This window comes from Hipposideros armiger, unplaced genomic scaffold (assembly GCF_001890085.2).
Source record: "Hipposideros armiger isolate ML-2016 unplaced genomic scaffold, ASM189008v1 scaffold_42, whole genome shotgun sequence".
In the NCBI taxonomy this organism is placed as follows: Eukaryota; Metazoa; Chordata; class Mammalia; order Chiroptera; family Hipposideridae; genus Hipposideros; species Hipposideros armiger.
The window spans coordinates 1,588,885-1,607,331 of record NW_017731392.1 but is presented as its reverse complement, the minus strand read 5'-3'; the positions used below and the strand labels follow the sequence as shown (position 1 = coordinate 1,607,331).

Sequence of the window (18,447 nt, the reverse complement as noted above, 5' to 3'; positions counted from 1 at the left end):
AGTAGCCAACAGGTGCTTCAAGCTGGACATCAGGCGGTCTCCTCTTAGTGGAGTTTACATGGTATATAGGTGTCAACAGCTTTGAAGGTTAGACATGTTCTGTCAGTAATAATTGTTAGATTGAGTCCTGGAGCCTCAAAACATTAGTAACCAATTAGTCATTGTATTAATATTGGAAGAAATACCTGGCTGTCATCAGTTCTCCTTCCAAGTGGCTGTAGACCAAACACTTTTCAGAAGAGCCTTCTCTAAACTGAAATTGTCAGCTGTCAGAAGGACCTGTCCAAGCCATTGATTTAAGTTTTCTCCTCTGTCAAATGAATAATATCAGGTTGTCCACTCATCCTCTCAGACATGCAGGCTGACCCTCAATACAAATGGGGGACATGCTGGGTAAATCCAGGGTTCGGTACAATATTACCCCTTTTCCTCTTGCTTGAGTAAGGGGATTAGAATGCCATTGGAGTTCCTTAGGGCTGATTTTAGGTTATCTCTAACATATATAGTTCATATTTCTTTTGGTTCTGACATGTAGCCTGCCTCCCAGTGAGCACTGCAGAGAACCGCTGGCAGTGCTTGATGATGCGGCTCCCGATTCACTACATGCACTTTTTGTTTAAATAGCCAGTATCCCCTCTTTTGGAGGGTCTTGGACACAATGAAAATTCCAGACTACTCACCTCTGTTTTCTAATTTCTAAAATAAGGGTATTTTACATTTAGATTATGCTACCTCTGTTTTTTGGGTTGTTTTTTTTTTCTTCTAAAAGTAGGTACATTGAGGTGAGAATTATTAAACCTGCTTAACTTGCTGAGCTTCAGCAATTTTTCAAAACTTTGTGAAAAACCTTCGGTTAGGTGATGGGATCTAGAGTTGAATGTAAAAGGAAAGAACTGTATGGTAGTGTGTCTGCCTGAAGGAATGAGTGTGTATTTGCGAAAAGATCTAATTTGAAATGGTGTGAGTCCTCTTCTACAAGAGCGAAAGGATATCATTTATAATTTTTTTGTGTAAAAAATGAAGCAAGAAGACATGTTTCTTTTTAAAAGGTTTTTGACTCGCTTTGATTCAATTCTCTTTAATTCTCTGCTTTTAAATAAGAGATTTCATTTATGTTCTTTCTACTTTGTACATGTTGCGTAAAATGCCCCTTTTAGCCTCTAAATTTTCTCATCTTTAAGAGAAGGGGACTGAATTAGGTCATCTTAATGATTGCTTTCAGGCTGAAGATTCTGTGATACATTTTAAAGTACCAAAAGTGTCGTTTTGCCAATATCTATATCAAATGTTGATGAGCTATGCATATTTGCAACTTTATGGCAGACATCAGGGTCTATCGTCTAATGATTCTCTGAGTGGTACCCTTTAGGCTCCTCAAAGTAAACCATAAAAACAACCAGTTTTACATTTATATTACTTAACATCAGTTCTCTTTCAAAGTTGACTCCAACTTGAAATGATCAGAATAAACAAAATATCCTCCTTGGTAGACATTTGTGAGACCTACAGGCTTTCATGGACTTGCTGTAATAAAGCCTTTTTCCTTTTTGTATAGCTGGTCCCAGCCTGCCTGGTGACGTATATATGTTACACATGCACATACAAACCTATGTACTTTTTGTCTTCCTTATTATGCCTACCATTTGTTGGCCCAGCAGTTATTGTCCTGTGACTGGCCTGTCCTTCTTCCTTTCCCTAGGAATAATTCCCATAGGAATAATTGAGATGAAGTCACAAATTACTGAAATTTTATTAATTCCAAATTTGTGATAATTGAAAGATACTAGGTTGAAGTTGAACTGTATTTTCAGACAAGAAGGGACTGGCTAAGAAAATTAAAGAGAACTGAATCAGTGGTTAAGTTTTTTTCAAAAGGATATATGAATCAGTTGTACTTCCTTCTTTCTTACCCTTTTTTGCTATGCAAATTCCATGTTTCCTAACTCTGTACATAACGCTATTATTCACTGTCTTCAAAAAATCTTCTATCCTTCTTTTACTTCCTCAATTTCACCAAAAGCCCAAGTCTTTCCTGAAGACATAATAGTCTCAACTCTCCTGACTTGATATGGGAAAGACAGGTATATGGTGAGCATTCTTCTCAGTACTACTTCCCAGCTTTCAGTGGGCCCATTTGCCATGTTTTGGTGTTCCTAGTGCATACCTTCCAATTATACTTTCCTCTGAGAATCACCACTGCTAATGTCATCTAGGAGACAGAAAATGGAACTTGAGAGAGGAAGTTAGGATACCCACTATAGAAAATAGTAAACCTATAGACATTTAGGGTGTGGAAGAACTGGCAAGATTTGTGTGAAATCAAAGAATCTACTGATTTTTCCTGTTCAAGATCAAGTAAGAATTAGCAGGCCAACCTTTGGGGAGGAAACAGACATATAAATTTTGGCTTTTCCCCCAAATCTTAATTAGGTCCTCAGGTATTAGAGAATATAGCAGGGAGTTGGGGGAAGAAATTCTGATCCATCAGTAAGACCTGCCACTTGTCCAATATTTCCAAAATAAATTTATTTCTGAAAAAATATGCCCTTCCTATTAACCTGGTAATATATTTTTTCTTTACTTTTAAATAATTTGGTCCATTCATCATCTTTACATTTACAGCAGAAATGCTATAAGTTTGCATAATATACTTTTATTTTTCCTGCTGGTAAAGGAAGGAGGCTACTGAGAATGCTTCTATCTGTAATATATATGTAGTAGTTCTATCAGCCAGATTTTTTTCTAACACTTAACAGTAGCTTGTGGTTTTTGTTTGGTTGTTTATGTTTTTTGTTGTTGTTGTTAGAGTTGAGTTTAGCAGTTATGGGCTTGTACAGGATTGATGCCTGACTCGGTGATTTTTTTCCTCTATTATGATGGTCCTCAGAAAAGGATTTTGCTGCCTCTGTGATTAGTCAAGTGATCCAAATTTATGGACAAATGAATGTTCAAAACCAGAATGCCCGGTTTTAATTTATTCTGAGAGATAATCACTGCTGACTGAGTCTCTCCACCTTATTCCTTTTGACTGGTCAGTTCCTCTTTTTCCAAGTAGAGAATGGGCTTGGAAAAACAGTTAAATATCAGAAAGTTGCTTGATGAGCACAAAACTAGAAACAGAGGGAGCAGTGTGGCTTAAGGGATAGTATCATTCAACTTCAGGGAGCTATCTTCCAGGCAGGCTGAAAGACATGTGAAATCTGCAGATGGAGCAGTGAATTAGCATAGCCATGAAAAGCATTGTCTAGGGTCAGGAGGGTCTGGTTCCATCTCTGACAAACTATATGACCTTGAGACCACATTCTTAACTTCTTTGTCTCTGTTTTCTTCACCTGTAAAATGGAGATAATCATCCCTAAAGTGCCCATATACAGGCATACCTCAGAGATAGATATTGCAGCTTTGGCTCCAAACCACCGCAGTAAAGCGAGTCACAATCTTTTTGCTGGTGGAGGGTCTTGACTCTGATTTATAAGAAAATGTAGTATATGTGAGGTGGAATTAATAAAGTACAATAAAGCAAGGTATGCCTGTATAAATCTTGTACAGCTCAGCCTAGTGACTGACTAGTAGATGATGCTCAGGTGAGCTGCTGCTTTGATGGCTTACATCAGCTTTATTGCTACCTTTTTAAGATTTCCTTTTCTCTTCATGTTAGACTTTCAAAACATGAGTTTATCTTCCATTGGTTATATTTTGATAAATTTTTTTCCTGATAGAATTAAAACAGCACACCTACAAGTCACTCATGGGGTGGAATGGCTGTATGGGGCTACATTACCATCTCTTTCTGTGTGAATCTTTTTTTCTGCGTGAAACCTTTCCTGCCTTTGTCCCCTGTCTTTGGAACATCCACCTTCTTTGGGGATTAGAGTTGCTATATCTCTCGTGATGTTTGGAACTTTTAAAGGTGCTATACAGTGATGCTTGGAATGTAAAATGGTATAACCATTTTGAAAAAACAGTTTGACAGTTTCTTAAAAAGTTAAACACATACCTCTCATATGACACAGCAGTTCTAACTCCCGGGAATTGACCCAAGAGCAAAAATGAAACCATATGTCTTCACAAAGACATGCATGTGAATGTTCAAAGTAGCATTATTCACAATAGCCAAAATTATAAATAATCCAAATTTTCCTCAGCTAGAGAATAAACAAATTGTGGTGCATTCATACCATGGAATACTATTCAGCAATAGAAAGGAATGAACTATTGATGCATGGCAACAACATGAATAATCCCATATACTTAACACTGACTTTAAAAAGCTAAACAAAAAAGAGTACATTCTAGATGATTCCATTAATACAAAGTTCTAGAAAATGTAAATTAATCTATAGTGACAGAAAATAGAACAGCTTCAACAATATTTTGAAGTAATATTGTCCCCCTTCAGAGGACAAAAATAAAGGCTTAATTCTTGAAAGAGTCATGTGGTAAGACTGGCAAGTCTCTGAATGTCTCTTTTATTTCAAAGCCCTACAAGAAGACAATTATGATACTCTAACTACCTCATTATTTTTGTGAGATTTAGATGAGATTAGGCACATGTACACATAAGGTATTATTGATGCTACATTTGGAAAGTAGGGGGTATAGTCTCATTTAGAGAAGATGTGCCAGAGAGTCGTTTTTTTTAGATAGCAGCTTTGTAATGTAACAGAGGTTTAATTTTATTTAAATTAAAAGTTTTCATGCCATTTATTTTGTGATACCTTTCAGCTAGTAACTGGAGCCTATTCCAAGGGTGGGTAAGAAATTTGAAGTGCCACTTTCCCTCCAACAGGGAGAGACGATTGTTTGTCCTCACTCTTCCTTATTAGAGTTTTAAAAACATTGATAAATAGAGGAGTCCTAGAGTAGGAGTTCTGGACAGCTTGCAGACTTAAATTTTTTAAATCTTGGAAACAAACAAACATTTACTTGCTTGAGAAACACTGAGTTCATTGACTGTTAAACAACTTATTCATAGCTGATGCACCAAGAAACTTGGAGCTTTAGATTATGCTATCTTCCACTTTTTTTTCTGTTAGTAATGCCTTGAAAATATTTTCGAAGATTTTTTTTATATTTCTATTTGAACCGAGGGCTGCCAGAGCATTTGTTGAATCCAAAAAGGAAATGTAAAAGGGTTTTGGTATGAACTTTTGTGTTGGGCAGACTCCTCTTCCCCCTCCCTTTCATTCTCTGCTGGGAGTGAACTCCTTGGGGAAAGGCTCAGCTGAGAAAAGGAGGCAGAGAGGGAACTGAACACATGATGCTTTTATGCCAAAATGGGAATAGAGCCAGGTTTGTTAGAATTCCAAATGGAATTTTCCAAAATTTCAAGAGTACATTGTAGTTCAGTTTGAGATTTTCAAACTAAATATATTGTCTTTCAGTATTTTGAACTTTTAGAAGACAAGATCCAGTGCTGCTATTTCTATCTGAACAGGTTTAGAAGTAAAATGAGTAGACAGTGGGTGGTATGAATATATTATAAATAATGGCTAATTAAAAATGAGCAGTAGTAATTAGAGGGTTATGTAATGTTCTATAACTTGCAAGTACTCAAGTTTCAAACTATTTTGGATGGATGTTGTACATGAACATGGTAAGGGACGTAAGGGCATTGTTTGTATTGTTTTATTTTGTCCTTCGTATTTTACAGATAGGGAAGCTGAGGTTCAAGAGGCTGTGTGAGTGAGTGGCTAGGGTAACATGATGGAGCCAGGGGCAGAACCTCCTGTCTCCAGGTTGAGGGTGGTAACCTTTGCTTTAAATACTTAATTGTTAAGAGTGGTTGTGTTCCTTTTATACTAGTTTAACACAAACACACAGATTTGGTGTCTTTGGGAAAATTGTTTTTCTAGTATTACTTGTCACCTTCTCTAAGCTCTGAATGATTAATAAATCCTCTTTTCCTGAAAAAGCAAGTGGTAAACCTGGTCTGCATGGCCTGACATTGAACATTGTAAGTAAGTGAAATCTGAAATATTCTGGACTTTATTGAATTTGGGAAGAAGTTCTTTGTGTGTGTGTGAATATGTCTAAAGTGCCAGGAATTGGGTGCTTCCAACCTAATAATAAAGATGCAGGAAACTGAAAAGTTACCTGCTTTTCCCTGTGGACTTGTTTGTTTTCTCTACTTGTATAGGCAGTAGAACCTGGACGTTATAGCACTCAACACACTGTTATTAACTATTTAATGTTGCTGTTTCTCTTTAATATGTATGCTTCAAGAGAGCAGAGACTAGCGTTTATTCACAACTGTTCACTGGCTTCAAGTACAATGCCTGGCCCATTAAATAGATACTCAATATGAGAGACTGGAATAGAGGGAAAGATATCTCAGAGAAACTGAAAAACGCAGTTTAACGGCCTTAGAGAATATCCAAGCTACCTTAGTTCCTGCCTAAAGATTTGTTTTAACTCTTTCTTTTGAAAGATGGTAATAACATATGGATCTAACAATTAACAGTTTACAAAGCGCTTTCACAGACCTCTGTGCCTTTTAATGCTTATAACAGTTTGCCAGGAAATGGTCAAACCCCAGTTTCTCCGAACACCAGTTTTACCCCAGGATTATTCTCATATCTAAACAAAACATGGCTATGTGATAGGGTAGTATATGAAACTGAAATGCAGTTTTTAAGATAAAGCTTGAGACTTCAAAGGATTTTGTAGATTTCAGCAAGTTTTAAGAGTGCTCATTTATTTCTCTCGGCCATTTGAGCACTTTGATAGAAAAGTTGAGAATGATGGTTCTTCATTTCATCTTTTTTTGCAACCTTGTTGAAAACATGGCAGCATCTTCATTTTCTAAAAAAGTCTAAAGGAACTTGCTGATGTCATAGAACCAGTGAGTAGCCATCTACGGCTTGGACACACACTTTATTCTGCCAACCAGTCTCTTAATCTAGTGTGATTTCTACTCTTTTGAGTCTCCCCAAAAAGATCACTCAGGTTTCCATTAGCTCCTTTAGTAAGCGTAGCTAAATAATTTGTGGACAATTAGTGCACTTCAGAAGTCAGCAGGTTTACTTCCAGAACTTTGTCTGGCTTGTTAGTGGCAGAGATTTTAACCACACCCCATTTGGGCCTCTGGTCTGTGCAGACCAGGAGTCTGAGACTTTCAGAGACTTGGTATGCGATGATCCCCAAGTAAAGTGGATGAAACTTGGCCTTCTTTTCTTTGTTGCCCTCCACACACACACATACCTTTGTTATCAGGCTAAAGTTTTTTGTGTCCCTCCCCTTCAGCCTAATATAGTGGAAATGATACGGTTTTTTTTTTTAGGTGGGGAGGATGGTGGCAAACAGGTATGGATTTAAATCTGGATTCATTACTTATTTGCTAGGTGGCCTTGGGCAGGTTACCTACTTTTTTTTTTAATGGGCATATTAACCTCTTCTTTACATAAACAGTAAGGTTAAGTGTGCATTGCTCCTGTTGCCAAATGGGGCAAGAAATACACGCCTAACAAATGCTGGTCTCTGCTCCTTCCCACTCTTACCCCTCCCCATCTTTTTTCCCCTTTTGGGTTAGCTGTAATTTTTAATCCCAGCTATACAATCAAAATGGGAACCAAAATAGAAAATACCTGTGACCCCACTCCAGAGACTGTAATTTCATTGATTTGGGATGAAACCTGGTTGTGGCGGGTGAGTGAGGGGTGCGTGGAAAAGACCACAGTTAGAAGTAGTTACCTCGCCCCATGCTTTGCCAATGTCTGTCTATGTCTGAGCAAGGAGGAATCAGGTAGCATGAGGACTGGGCCATCCATTCCCTCCCATTCTTTCTTTCCCCTTACGGCTTGGTCCTCCTTTATTATTCCCTGAGGTTTTCCCAAATCCAAGTCAGAAGAGGAAGCTGTTTTGGGGAGGTCAGGGCAGGGATGAGGGAAACGAGCAGCTCTCTTGTAGTGTTGCCGGAGAGCTTTCCAAATTCTCAGGTCAAGCCCTTTCCATAACTGTCTTCCAAGAAGGAACCTCATGAGAGGGCTGGGAGGAGACAAGGCGCGTTGACCAAGGGGCCAGGCTTTGGTTCTGCTTAGGCTCCTGAGCACACCAACACCCATTTTGTTCATTCTGTCTTCTCTCTGGTATAATTCCCTACTTAATTTTGGGGTTTGGAAATACAAAATTAGCAAGTATTGGCTGTCCTAAATAGTCTAGAAGTTGAGTATATAACGTTTGAAGAGACCTGGTGGGATTTTTGGCATAGTGGTTCAGAGGAGATGGTTTCTTGACAACATATGCCAGGTGTTTGGGTGCATACCCCTGTAGTAGGCGATTTCAGACCTGATGTGGACAGATGGGTCTGTGTAAAATGTACGCCACTCTGGTACGTGATTAGAATCCTCAGGACTTTTCTCATTTCTTGCCTGGGGGGTGCAGTTCTTGTGTCATTCAGCAACATGCTACTGAAATTACAATAGGGTGGGAATTAATTATTCGCAGAATACTTTTAGGCCACAGGTATGAAGTGCATACACAGCACCTTTGTAAGCGAGATGAAGATGCCCGCTCTCTCCAACCAGTGAAAGCAGTGTAATGCAGAGATTCTCTACCGAGGTTTGTTTCCAGAGAAATCTTGTCAGGCATGCACATTTTGAATGATCTTTTTGTTTCAATGGGGAATTTAGGAAATGGCCTACAAGTTTTGAAGTGATTACTTTGATAACATGTCACATTGAGAGACTCTATTAGTAAACTATGTGATAAATGTAGTTTAGAAAGTAACTTAATACTAGGCATGCGATGGTATAGCAAAGCTTTGAACTTCCATTTTGGACAAGATGGGAAAAATAATAGTGTATGGAAATGAACAAGGGGGTTAGGGGTTTCCTAGGGAGCAGAGAAGAATAGATGTCAAGACATGTGGGCTTCTAGATTCTTGTGCTGACTGTGTGGTACTTATAATATCAGAAGAGTGGATTGAATTGGTGTGACAGAAATATATGGGTGGGTCTGATGTGTGTGGACTGATGGGAATGAGGATCTGAAAGGTGGTTAGAGATCAGATGGTGAAGGGCCTTGGATGTTCTCATGAGAAGCTTGGACAGACAAGTGTTGTCTTACTGGAAAATCAGGTTTATCTGAAGGAGAATGTTCAGGATGATATGGGGCATGGAAAACCGTTTCTTATGAATAATAGCAAAATGTATCTTCGTTGTAAAAAAAGAGACAACCAACAAGAAATAATGACCCTCAAATAAAAGTGGGATTAGGCTGGGGTCTGTGGTTAATAATATAAAGGCAAGTGTGAGAAAGAACTTTCTAATTGTTAAGGATGGGCCTACCATGGAGTAGAGCTCTTAGTTTTCCAGTCATATTCTGTGGAACCCCAGCATCCAAGGAGGTACTTTAAGGGTCACTGTGGGAGAAGGATACCTGACAGGTGGGGATCTGGGTTCCTGTGCTGCTTCAACCTGAAGAACCTTGTTCAAGAAACAGATATCTTATATTTGTTGGAGGAGAGAGGACTCTGCTACTTAGAAAAAAGTTTGGAAAAAAACCCAAAAATGACTGGAACAGGCTGAAATGAGCCAACATATTCTTGCACCTTAAATCTTGATTAAGGTATCCTAGCAGAACCAGGTAGAGCATGTTTGTGTTGCTTACAGAAGTAATTCCTGTTCTGTTTGGGAAGTTGATTAAAGATTTATAGGTCTCCTGTAACGTTTTGTAAGCAAAGAAGCAGGATATTGCAAAAGTTCAGGTTTTTAGAATGCAGGATACAGTTTCATATGTTATTAATGATAATTGGATTTTCTGACCAATTCACAAAAATACCTATTAAAAATACTTATTTTAATTCATAAAATAACAGCTTTAAGTATAATGATAAATAGAAAGCAATAGTGCTATGGTAGTAATAATGAAATAAAAAAGAAAATTTGAGTGAGAAGTTCTTCTTTATTAATCTTAGATTATGCTACTGAAAATAAACACTTAGAGGATGATGAAGTTTGTGGAAATTCTAAAGGGAATTTCTGGGTACTTCCAAGGACTTTTTAGGTTTGAAATACTAGCTCTTCAACCTTGGTGGTTAAGAGTAAGAGCTTTTCAAATGTCCATCAACTGATGTATTACTTTACTAGGACGGCCATAACAAAATCTTAAAAACTGGATAGCTTAAACAACAGAAATTTCTCGTATTTTCTCACAGCTCTGGAGGCTGGAAGTCCAAGATCAAAGTGCCAGCAGGATTAGTTTCTCCTGAGGCCTGTCCCTGCTGGCAGATGATTGCCTTCTTTCTGGGACCTCACATGGCCTTTCCTCTGTGCATGGGCGTTCCTACTATCTCCTCTTCTTATAAGGACACCAGTCCTAGTGGATTAGGGCCCTATCCTTATGACTTCACTTAACCGTAATTACCTCTTTAAAGACCCTATGTTCAAATAGTCACTTTGGGGCTTAAGGCTATATATAACCTATGAATTTTGGAGGGACACATTTAAGACCATAACAACTGGTAAATGGACAAAATGTGTTATTTCCATACTATGGAATACTACTCAGAAATAAAGAGAAATGAAATATTAATGCATGCAACATTATGGATAAATCTCAAAAACTTTATGCTAAATAAAGGATGTCAAACACATCGGTTCCATTAATATGAAGTTGTCAAAAGGGCACACAAAACTATAGTACAGAAAACAGATTAATGGTTTCCAGGGGCCATGGGTTGGGGATGGGATCAGCAGTAACAGGGCAAAAGGAAATTTTTTAGGGAGAACTGTTCTATATTTTGGTCATAATGATAGTGGCGATGCAACTGTATTATTGCCAAAATTGATCATACTTTTCACTTACAGTGGTTGAATTTTGTTGAATATAAATATATCTTAACTTAAAAGAATAAATGCATTAGAGCCAGCATGGACCTGGATTCAGTCCCAGCTTTGCTGTTTAGTACCTGAATAACCTGGGGCCAGACATTTTCTCTGGGCCTCAGTTTGCCCATCTAGAAATGTATATTATGATAGTTGCTTTGGGAATTAGAATAGACATGTTAAACATTTAGCATATAGTGCTTGGAGCATGGTAAATTATCAGTAGTTTCTTATATTTTACTTCATGGTATTTCTTCTCTTTTATAAAGTATGTCAGTAACACTGGCATTATGGTTGTCAGTTACTAGTGTTACATTTTAGGCCTGCAAATGGAATGGGAAGATCTTTCTGAGAAAAATGTGTAAGAGCTAAGGAGATAAGAGTAGAAGGGATTTTAAAACAGCCAAACACTTTATGTGAATGTAGCAGATGAAAATGTACCCCATCCCCTCAAGCATTGTTTTTATCTGCTAAATTCATGTTTATGGAGCAATTGATCTTTTAAGTTATAATTTTCCAGATTTGAGAATCATTGGCCTAAAACCATTTTACTTACCGTTATAAAGACAGAGATAGAGGAGGAACATTTATGAGATAAACTCCATCACTCCTGCTCTTTGGGAATTTACAATCTAATTAGGGAAAAAGGGACATTTTTATACTAACTTTAAGATCTTAAGCCATGAATTATTTGCATGACTAATACTTAGATGGAAGCTGAAAGGGACCATTAGATATTCAAACAGAATTTAATTTTGGTATTCAAAAAATGAATTTGCAAGGTGATTTTAAGAAACTGATTTTATTGCAAGGAAAGGAGTTAATAATTTGTTCCTATAGTTGACTTTTAACTGCCTTGACAGATATTTCCAAGCCAGTTAGTAAAGTGTTGTACTAAGTTCTTTGTATCTTGTTCCTCTGTTCTTCATCAACACAGCACTCCAGGGACTCTGCTTAAGTTCCTGAAATAGTGCATGCTCTCCTGACCCACAATAGAGTGGAGATATCTGTCTCCCCCGAACACCCCTCATCTTTGATCCTCTATGGTGAAATCTGTATATAATGTTACTTTGCTTCGAGAAACTTCAGTGAATTTATATGAATTCATGTAGTTGAAGAATTAGCTTAAATTTTAAAATCAAATCATAACATGCCCTTGGGGAAATCACATGTATGAGTGCAGCCATTTAAAATTAAGTGCAGGCCAAGTCATAAGGAATAACAGATGATCCTTTACAAGTATTGCCTCACATGCCTAACAAAGCACCATACCATTAACATGAGAGTGCCATTTACAACGTACGAGTCATTAATCATGTAAACTTATTTTTAGAATAACTCTGGCATATTCCACTGCCAACTACATGTACCTGTTTATTTTGGTGAATTGAAAATAAGTCTTTCAGTTTTTTCAGTTTTGGATTATTCAGGTTTATGATTCAAAGACTACAAAAATGTTAGCATTTGGATTTTCTACATTAATCTTAAAGCCTTTTATCCCAGTGAGCTAATCTAAAATATGTGTAGTGCTTTGTTTTTTATTGAAGTAGAATATACATACCAAACAGTGCCACAGATCATGAATATATAGCTTGAGGCATTATCACAAACTGAACACATCCATATAACCTGTACTTAAAGACCAAGACATTACCAACACCCCAGAAACCCCTTCAGGCTTCTTTCTAGTTAATACCCCTAGCCACTGGTGACCACTGCCTTGACTTCTAAAAGTTAAATGTAATTTTTTGTGAGGTCTAAAATTGTTTAATACATATGAAATTGTAAAAGAATTGCATCTGTAGTGATGATGATGACGATTGATAATCAAGAATTAAAGGTCTTGCACAAAGTACACAAGACTTTAAAAGTATATCACATTTTATTATATCTGACATAAATGTATACTAGCACAGAATATATTATATAGATGGAATTAGTCACATTGCTCCCTTTTTATTCTGTGTGGGATTGTTTTGTGCTGGCTCATGTACGTTTGTGTATTCAATATTCTTTCTTGCTTAAAAGTCATATTTGTTCTCAGGGGAAAGCATTACCTTTATGCTCCCAAATTTCTCTCCTTGGTGTTCATTTCATTACCTCTCCCTTAGGGAAGAGTTTGACTCTAATTAGACTGTTTGCAAATAGCCCTCATATGAGCAAATTTTTAAGCACCAACAGAGTTGGCCTACATTACAAAGGCCATCAAGGCATGTATTCCTTCCTCCCTTGATTGTGTACCCAGCAAATAAGCCATATTTGTTGAATACCAGCTTGGTTCCGAGCATTCTGCCAGGTTCATTAGAGGATGTTAAAAGGAGTACAAGATATCGACCATGCCCTCTAGGAATTTAACATGAGGTGGTTAAAAGTGTGAACTCTGGAGCCAGACTGCTTAGATTTATATTCCAAGTTCACCATTTCCTAGCTGTGTGATTTTAGGCAAGATACATAATTCTGTGTTCTGTTTTTCTCATTTGAAAGAAGAGTCTAATAAGAATACTTATAAAGTTGTGGGGTGTATTAATGATAGTAATACATGTCAAGCATTTTGAACTGTTCCTGAACATAGTCAGTACTCATTAAGTTTTAGCTGCTATAATAGCAATCACCATAGGGATCATAGATAAAATACTGAAATTAGAACCAAGGTAGCTCATAATTAAATTCCACAATGAATGATGATAGCAAATTGAAGCATCTCAGATTACCAAATTGGATGCCTATTCCATATGCCATCTTGCCTCCATGACATCAGAGTCCCCAGGCCAACAGGAACCAATTTCCTGTCTTTGATTAGAATGGAAAATGAAAAATCTATAAAAATAATGAATTGTTTAAGGAAGCTGTGGTTAAAACTCCCAAGTATGTTTTTTTCCAATCTTCCCCACTCCCCAATTCAGAATGCTCCTGTGCACCCCCATGCCTATCTGGATCTGTTCACTTTGTGTTCTCTGTTACCTGAATATCTATCAGTTGAAGACTTGAGTGAACAGCATTCTCATTTATCCTGTAGGTGTGTTAAGGTCTGATGAGTCATTTGTACCTTAGTATTGTAATCAGACTCTTTTTCATTGAGCATCTGGCCAGAAATCGGATATAATGAAAGGATGGGAATTTGTTGTTTGGGAGAGAAATAAGTAATTTTGAAATATAGAATGTTTTATTTTTTTCTCTAAATAGAGGTTTTACAGCGTGCATGTTGGGCAGCATGACATCATTGGGGATGGAATAAGGGACAAAGAAATAAGTAGTAGGATGTCAAACGTATTTAATCTCTTTGAGTGTTATCTGTTAGTATTAATTCACTCGTATTATTATAAATTAAGTAGGCTTTCTGGGGGGCCAGGCTAGAAAACCAACTATCATTTATTATACACTGTATGGGGGAGATGAATTCCAGGTTCCAAATAATGAAAAGTGTAGAAGTTCCTTTTTTTGGATTCTATTCCCTTTGTAAGTGATGTAAACAGTAATTGCTATGTAAATTCAGAAGAGATTTTTTTTTTAAGATTTTATTGGGGAATTGGGGGAGGGGTACAGTGTTGGGGAATTGGGGAAGGGGATCAGCCAAGTTGTTATTCTTCAGTCTTAGTTGTGGAAGATGCCAGTCGCCATCTGGCTGCCTGTAGGCAGCTCGTAGCCTCTAAGCTCAAGGCGCTGTGTTCAATCTTAGTTGCGGGTGGGCGTAGCCACCATCCCATGCGGGAGTTGAACCAGCAGCCTTGTCGTTAAGAGCGCACACTCTATCCACTGAGGCATCTGGGTGGCAGCTCAGCTCAAGGTGCCAAGTTCAGTCTTATTGCAGGTGGGCATAGCCCACCATCGAACAGGCAATCTTGTTGTTACATGAGCTGAGCCATCGTGCTACCTGTTGGTAGCTCAGCGACAACTCATCTCGGGCACAGCGTCACTGGCCCATGTGGGAATTGAATTGGCGGTCCTGCTGCTCAGAGTTTGCTCTCTTAAGCCAACTCTTAACCAACTGAGCCACTCGGCCAGCCCAAGAGATTTTATTTTTAGTGATGGAAGGAGTAAGGGAGAAACTAGGGTTTGAACTGGATAACCTGTTTTAATATTTGTGTAATGGGAAAGTGAAGAGGCCAAAGGTATGTAGGAGTGTGAGTATGATGACTGAAGAAAAGTTAACACTAACAGAAGATGAGATTGGCCAACTGGTATTTCAGCTTTCTGGCTGAAAAGTCTGAATTCTATTCCTAGGAGAGAAATATTGCAAATGCGTCCTCAAATTATCCTTGTTTTTGGTTTTAAGTTAATATTATGACATTGCATGCTTTTAAAAAATGAATTAAATAGAGTTCTCATTTACTTTTATAGAACCTGAGGTTTCAAATTTGAGAAAATTTCTACTTTGAATATTACTTTAGATGACAGGATCTCTTAGCAGTATATGTATGTTACCACAGTCTAACTCTATTAAACATTGTCACAATACATTCTGTGGGCCTTGAGTTTTGAAGAGGAAAATAATCTTCAAAGTATTCTGTTCTTCAGCATGATCTGGGATGTACCCAGTAGCTTAATCCCTTTCTACCTTTTCAATTCACTTTCTAGATGAAAAATCTATTGTTTTCCCCTCATCTGTGATACTGTATGGAAAGTAAATGGGGAGACTAAGAGAAATTAACTAAAAACTTTATAGAAACACATTCTGTAAAGCAAGAGTTGATTGTGTATAAAATTTCTATACAGTTTTCAGGGGATTCTTTATGAAGTGTGTGTGTGCGCGCGCGTGTGTGTGTGTGTGTGTGTGTGTGTGTGTGTGTGTGTGTGTGTGTGTGTGAAGAAATTCAGAGTGACCACCACATGCTACAGTTTTTAGTTATTTAGAATGTTTGTTTTTTTAGGTCATGTCTGATGGCAATATATAGAGCAAATGAAGATTTATAAATCAGAAAAAATTTTAAAAAGAACTCTGTGTCTGATATAGATAATGGGCCACAATATAAATCTTTATGAGACTTGTGAAACTTAAGCACCCACTGTTACCTTTTCCAGTGGCTGCCACATCCAGTTGAATTTCTCTTTAAAATTGTGATTTAACTTGTGCTTCATGAAGGTTTTTAAAATATAATATGCCTGGGGTCAAGTTGAACAGTATCTCCAGATTAATTCTGAGAACACTTAGAAAAGGTTTGTGTAAATATATTTTTTTTAATTTCTAAATTCACCATTTTGATACAAATACCCATGGTTTTCTTCTGTGTTTACATGCAGCCAGGAGCTATGGGCGGAGACGAGGTAAAATTTTTTTAATGAGATCTTTTGCTTGCCACAATGTGAGTAAATATGAGTGTGTGTGTGTTTATATCCGTGTGTGTGTAAAACAGTTATTGTATGGTATAATGTTCTAGCTTAATTATTTTAGCAAAATAATTCTTATAGTTGTATTATAATTATTTTTTGTTGTTAGTTGGTAATTTGTTCTTTAATCCTTATAAAGACATAGCAAAGACTATTTCTACCTAGAAGTTTTGTTACATGGTGTATCATGGGTGATATTGAGAGAATATGAATTTTTTTTGTCCTGTATCCATGTGTTCTTTACCTGCTGCTTAGAAGGCAGGAGTTAGGTTTTAGAAGGCATTCTTGATCTTCGTAGGCTGACTAGTGAATTTGTTTGTGTTACATCCAGAGGCAGGCTTACCTTGAAGCTAAATGAAGCTTCATTTTCAGGGAACCTCACGTTCATCGGCCCCCTCTAGGGTCTTTACCTTATTTTTGTGTTCCTTTTCTTAAAGAAGGATCCCCAACTTGTATAGATGCTAGGCCCCTTAAAAGTTGCATTCTGTCCTGGTCACACCCAAACAAAATAATATTGCTTTCATTTGTGTAATGCTGTAACCTTTCCAAAGCATTTCCATATCTGTAACTCGTCCAAATAATTTTTTAAGTAGGTAAGGTAAGCCCAATGTAGAAAGAGTATGAGATTTAGTGTCAAAGACCTAGGTTGTAATCACTGCTTTATCAATTATGTCTGGTACCCTCATCTGTAAATTTTGAGGTAATAAAGTCAGTCTTGTCCAACTTCAAGAGTGTTAGTGAAATTATAGTTTAAAAAATGGGAGAGGAAAACCTATCCATGTAAACTAAAAGCATTCCACAAATGTAACTTGCTTTGGTACTCATTCACAGAAGCTGGGAGAGACAAACTAATTTACTTGCTGTGTGATCTCAGTCACAGCCAAGTCTGGAACCTTTGTCTTTGGCTACTGATTGGGTAATATTTACCATTCATCGGCTGTCTCTGACTTTGTAGTTGAGTTCTGAAGAAAAGATAAAACTAAATTCATAGTATTTTATTATTTATTCCATAGTAAATATTTGTTGAATAGATTTATATTGGCAGAACCTAATATCTATTTGAGTCACCACTGAAACCATCTTTCATGGTGGAATCACATAGTCCATTTTGTTTCCACATCATGGTGAAGAAAAACGTGTGTAGTTGATTATTTTTTAACCATGGAAATAGATACCATTTAACATTTTTCAACCTAAATTATTTTTAAATTTATAGAAAATAATATTACCAGAAATCATTTAGTACCATGTTTTTTCTTCATATTGCTAGGGAAATGATCACTCTCAGGAAGGAATAGGGAATGGACCATTTTACATGGAAAATGAGCACCGTCTGGAGGGTAGATGGCAGGGACTAGCCTCTCCTTACACACTGACCAGTCACCAGATTTTGTCAACATTTTCCCTCTAGTTTCTCAGGTCTCGTCCCTCCCTTTCCCTTTGTACAGTTTCATCTTTTTGAAACACCACTTTGTCCATGCCACCTTCCTTTTCCATTCAGAATCCCCATCATCTGGCTTCTCCCTGTTTTATCAGCCTCATCGTGTCCAGTTTTCCAGCCTCACCTTCCCCTAACCAATCCATGTGCTTTCCCACTGTCTGGCTGTTGGAAGTAGCATCCACCCTTCCTCTCATTTCCTTATCTAAGGCCTAGCCTTAGTTCATGCATTCAAGCCGGCTTAAGGCCTTCCCCTTTCAGGACGCCTTGCCCCATGGCCTCTCAGGCAGTGGTTTCCTTTGCTTCTGCTGCCATACATTCTTCCTGTCTCTTCTCTATGCCCTGATGCCTCAACTGGAAATAAGTTCTTTGAGGACATCGTCTCCTGTGCCTAACACTGTGATAATACGTATAGTTAGCACTTACCAAATGCTTATTGATTGTTTTGAAGTAACACCCCACATCTTCTATGCAGACCAGACTTTTAGCATTATATATTTTTTTAGCATTATATTTTTAAAAATTATTTTATTTTTGCAAATCATAGGATATTAAATACTAGGCATCAAGAATATAAGATCACCTGTCATTTCTAAACTCCTGAAAAAATAATTACTGTTCGTATTTCCATGTTACCTTCCATATCTATTTGTAATTTTGATTCAAAATTGATTTTGACTTAATCATTTTCAGAAGCTACAGTCAGCTTTGCATCAAGTACTAAGCTAGACACTGCCTAGATGACTTGTCCCTGCTCTGTATGTGTTTATATGTTTGAAATTTGATAGTTGTAGATAAAGGAGAGAGAGAGAGAGAGAGAGAGAGAGAGAGAGAGAGAGAGAGAGAATGTGGGGAGTC

General features: G+C 37.5%; 1 protein-coding gene across 19 annotated transcripts in view; it reads left to right on the top strand.

Annotated features, from left to right (window-relative positions):
- CPEB3 (cytoplasmic polyadenylation element binding protein 3) overlaps positions 1 to 18,447 on the top strand; it is a 185,438-nt gene that overhangs the window by 84,672 nt on the left and 82,319 nt on the right. For 12 of the 19 annotated variants that reach the window (XR_002123583.1, XM_019639029.1, XM_019639027.1 and 9 more), the window contains one exon: positions 16,065 to 16,088. The exons of the other annotated variants lie outside the window; for them this stretch is intronic. Coding sequence is in view for 11 of the 12 variants with exons in the window: in XM_019639029.1 (XP_019494574.1) it covers positions 16,065 to 16,088 (24 nt within the window). In the remaining variant the exon portion in view is untranslated. The remainder of the gene's footprint in view (positions 1 to 16,064; positions 16,089 to 18,447) is intronic. 19 annotated transcript variants of the gene reach the window in all.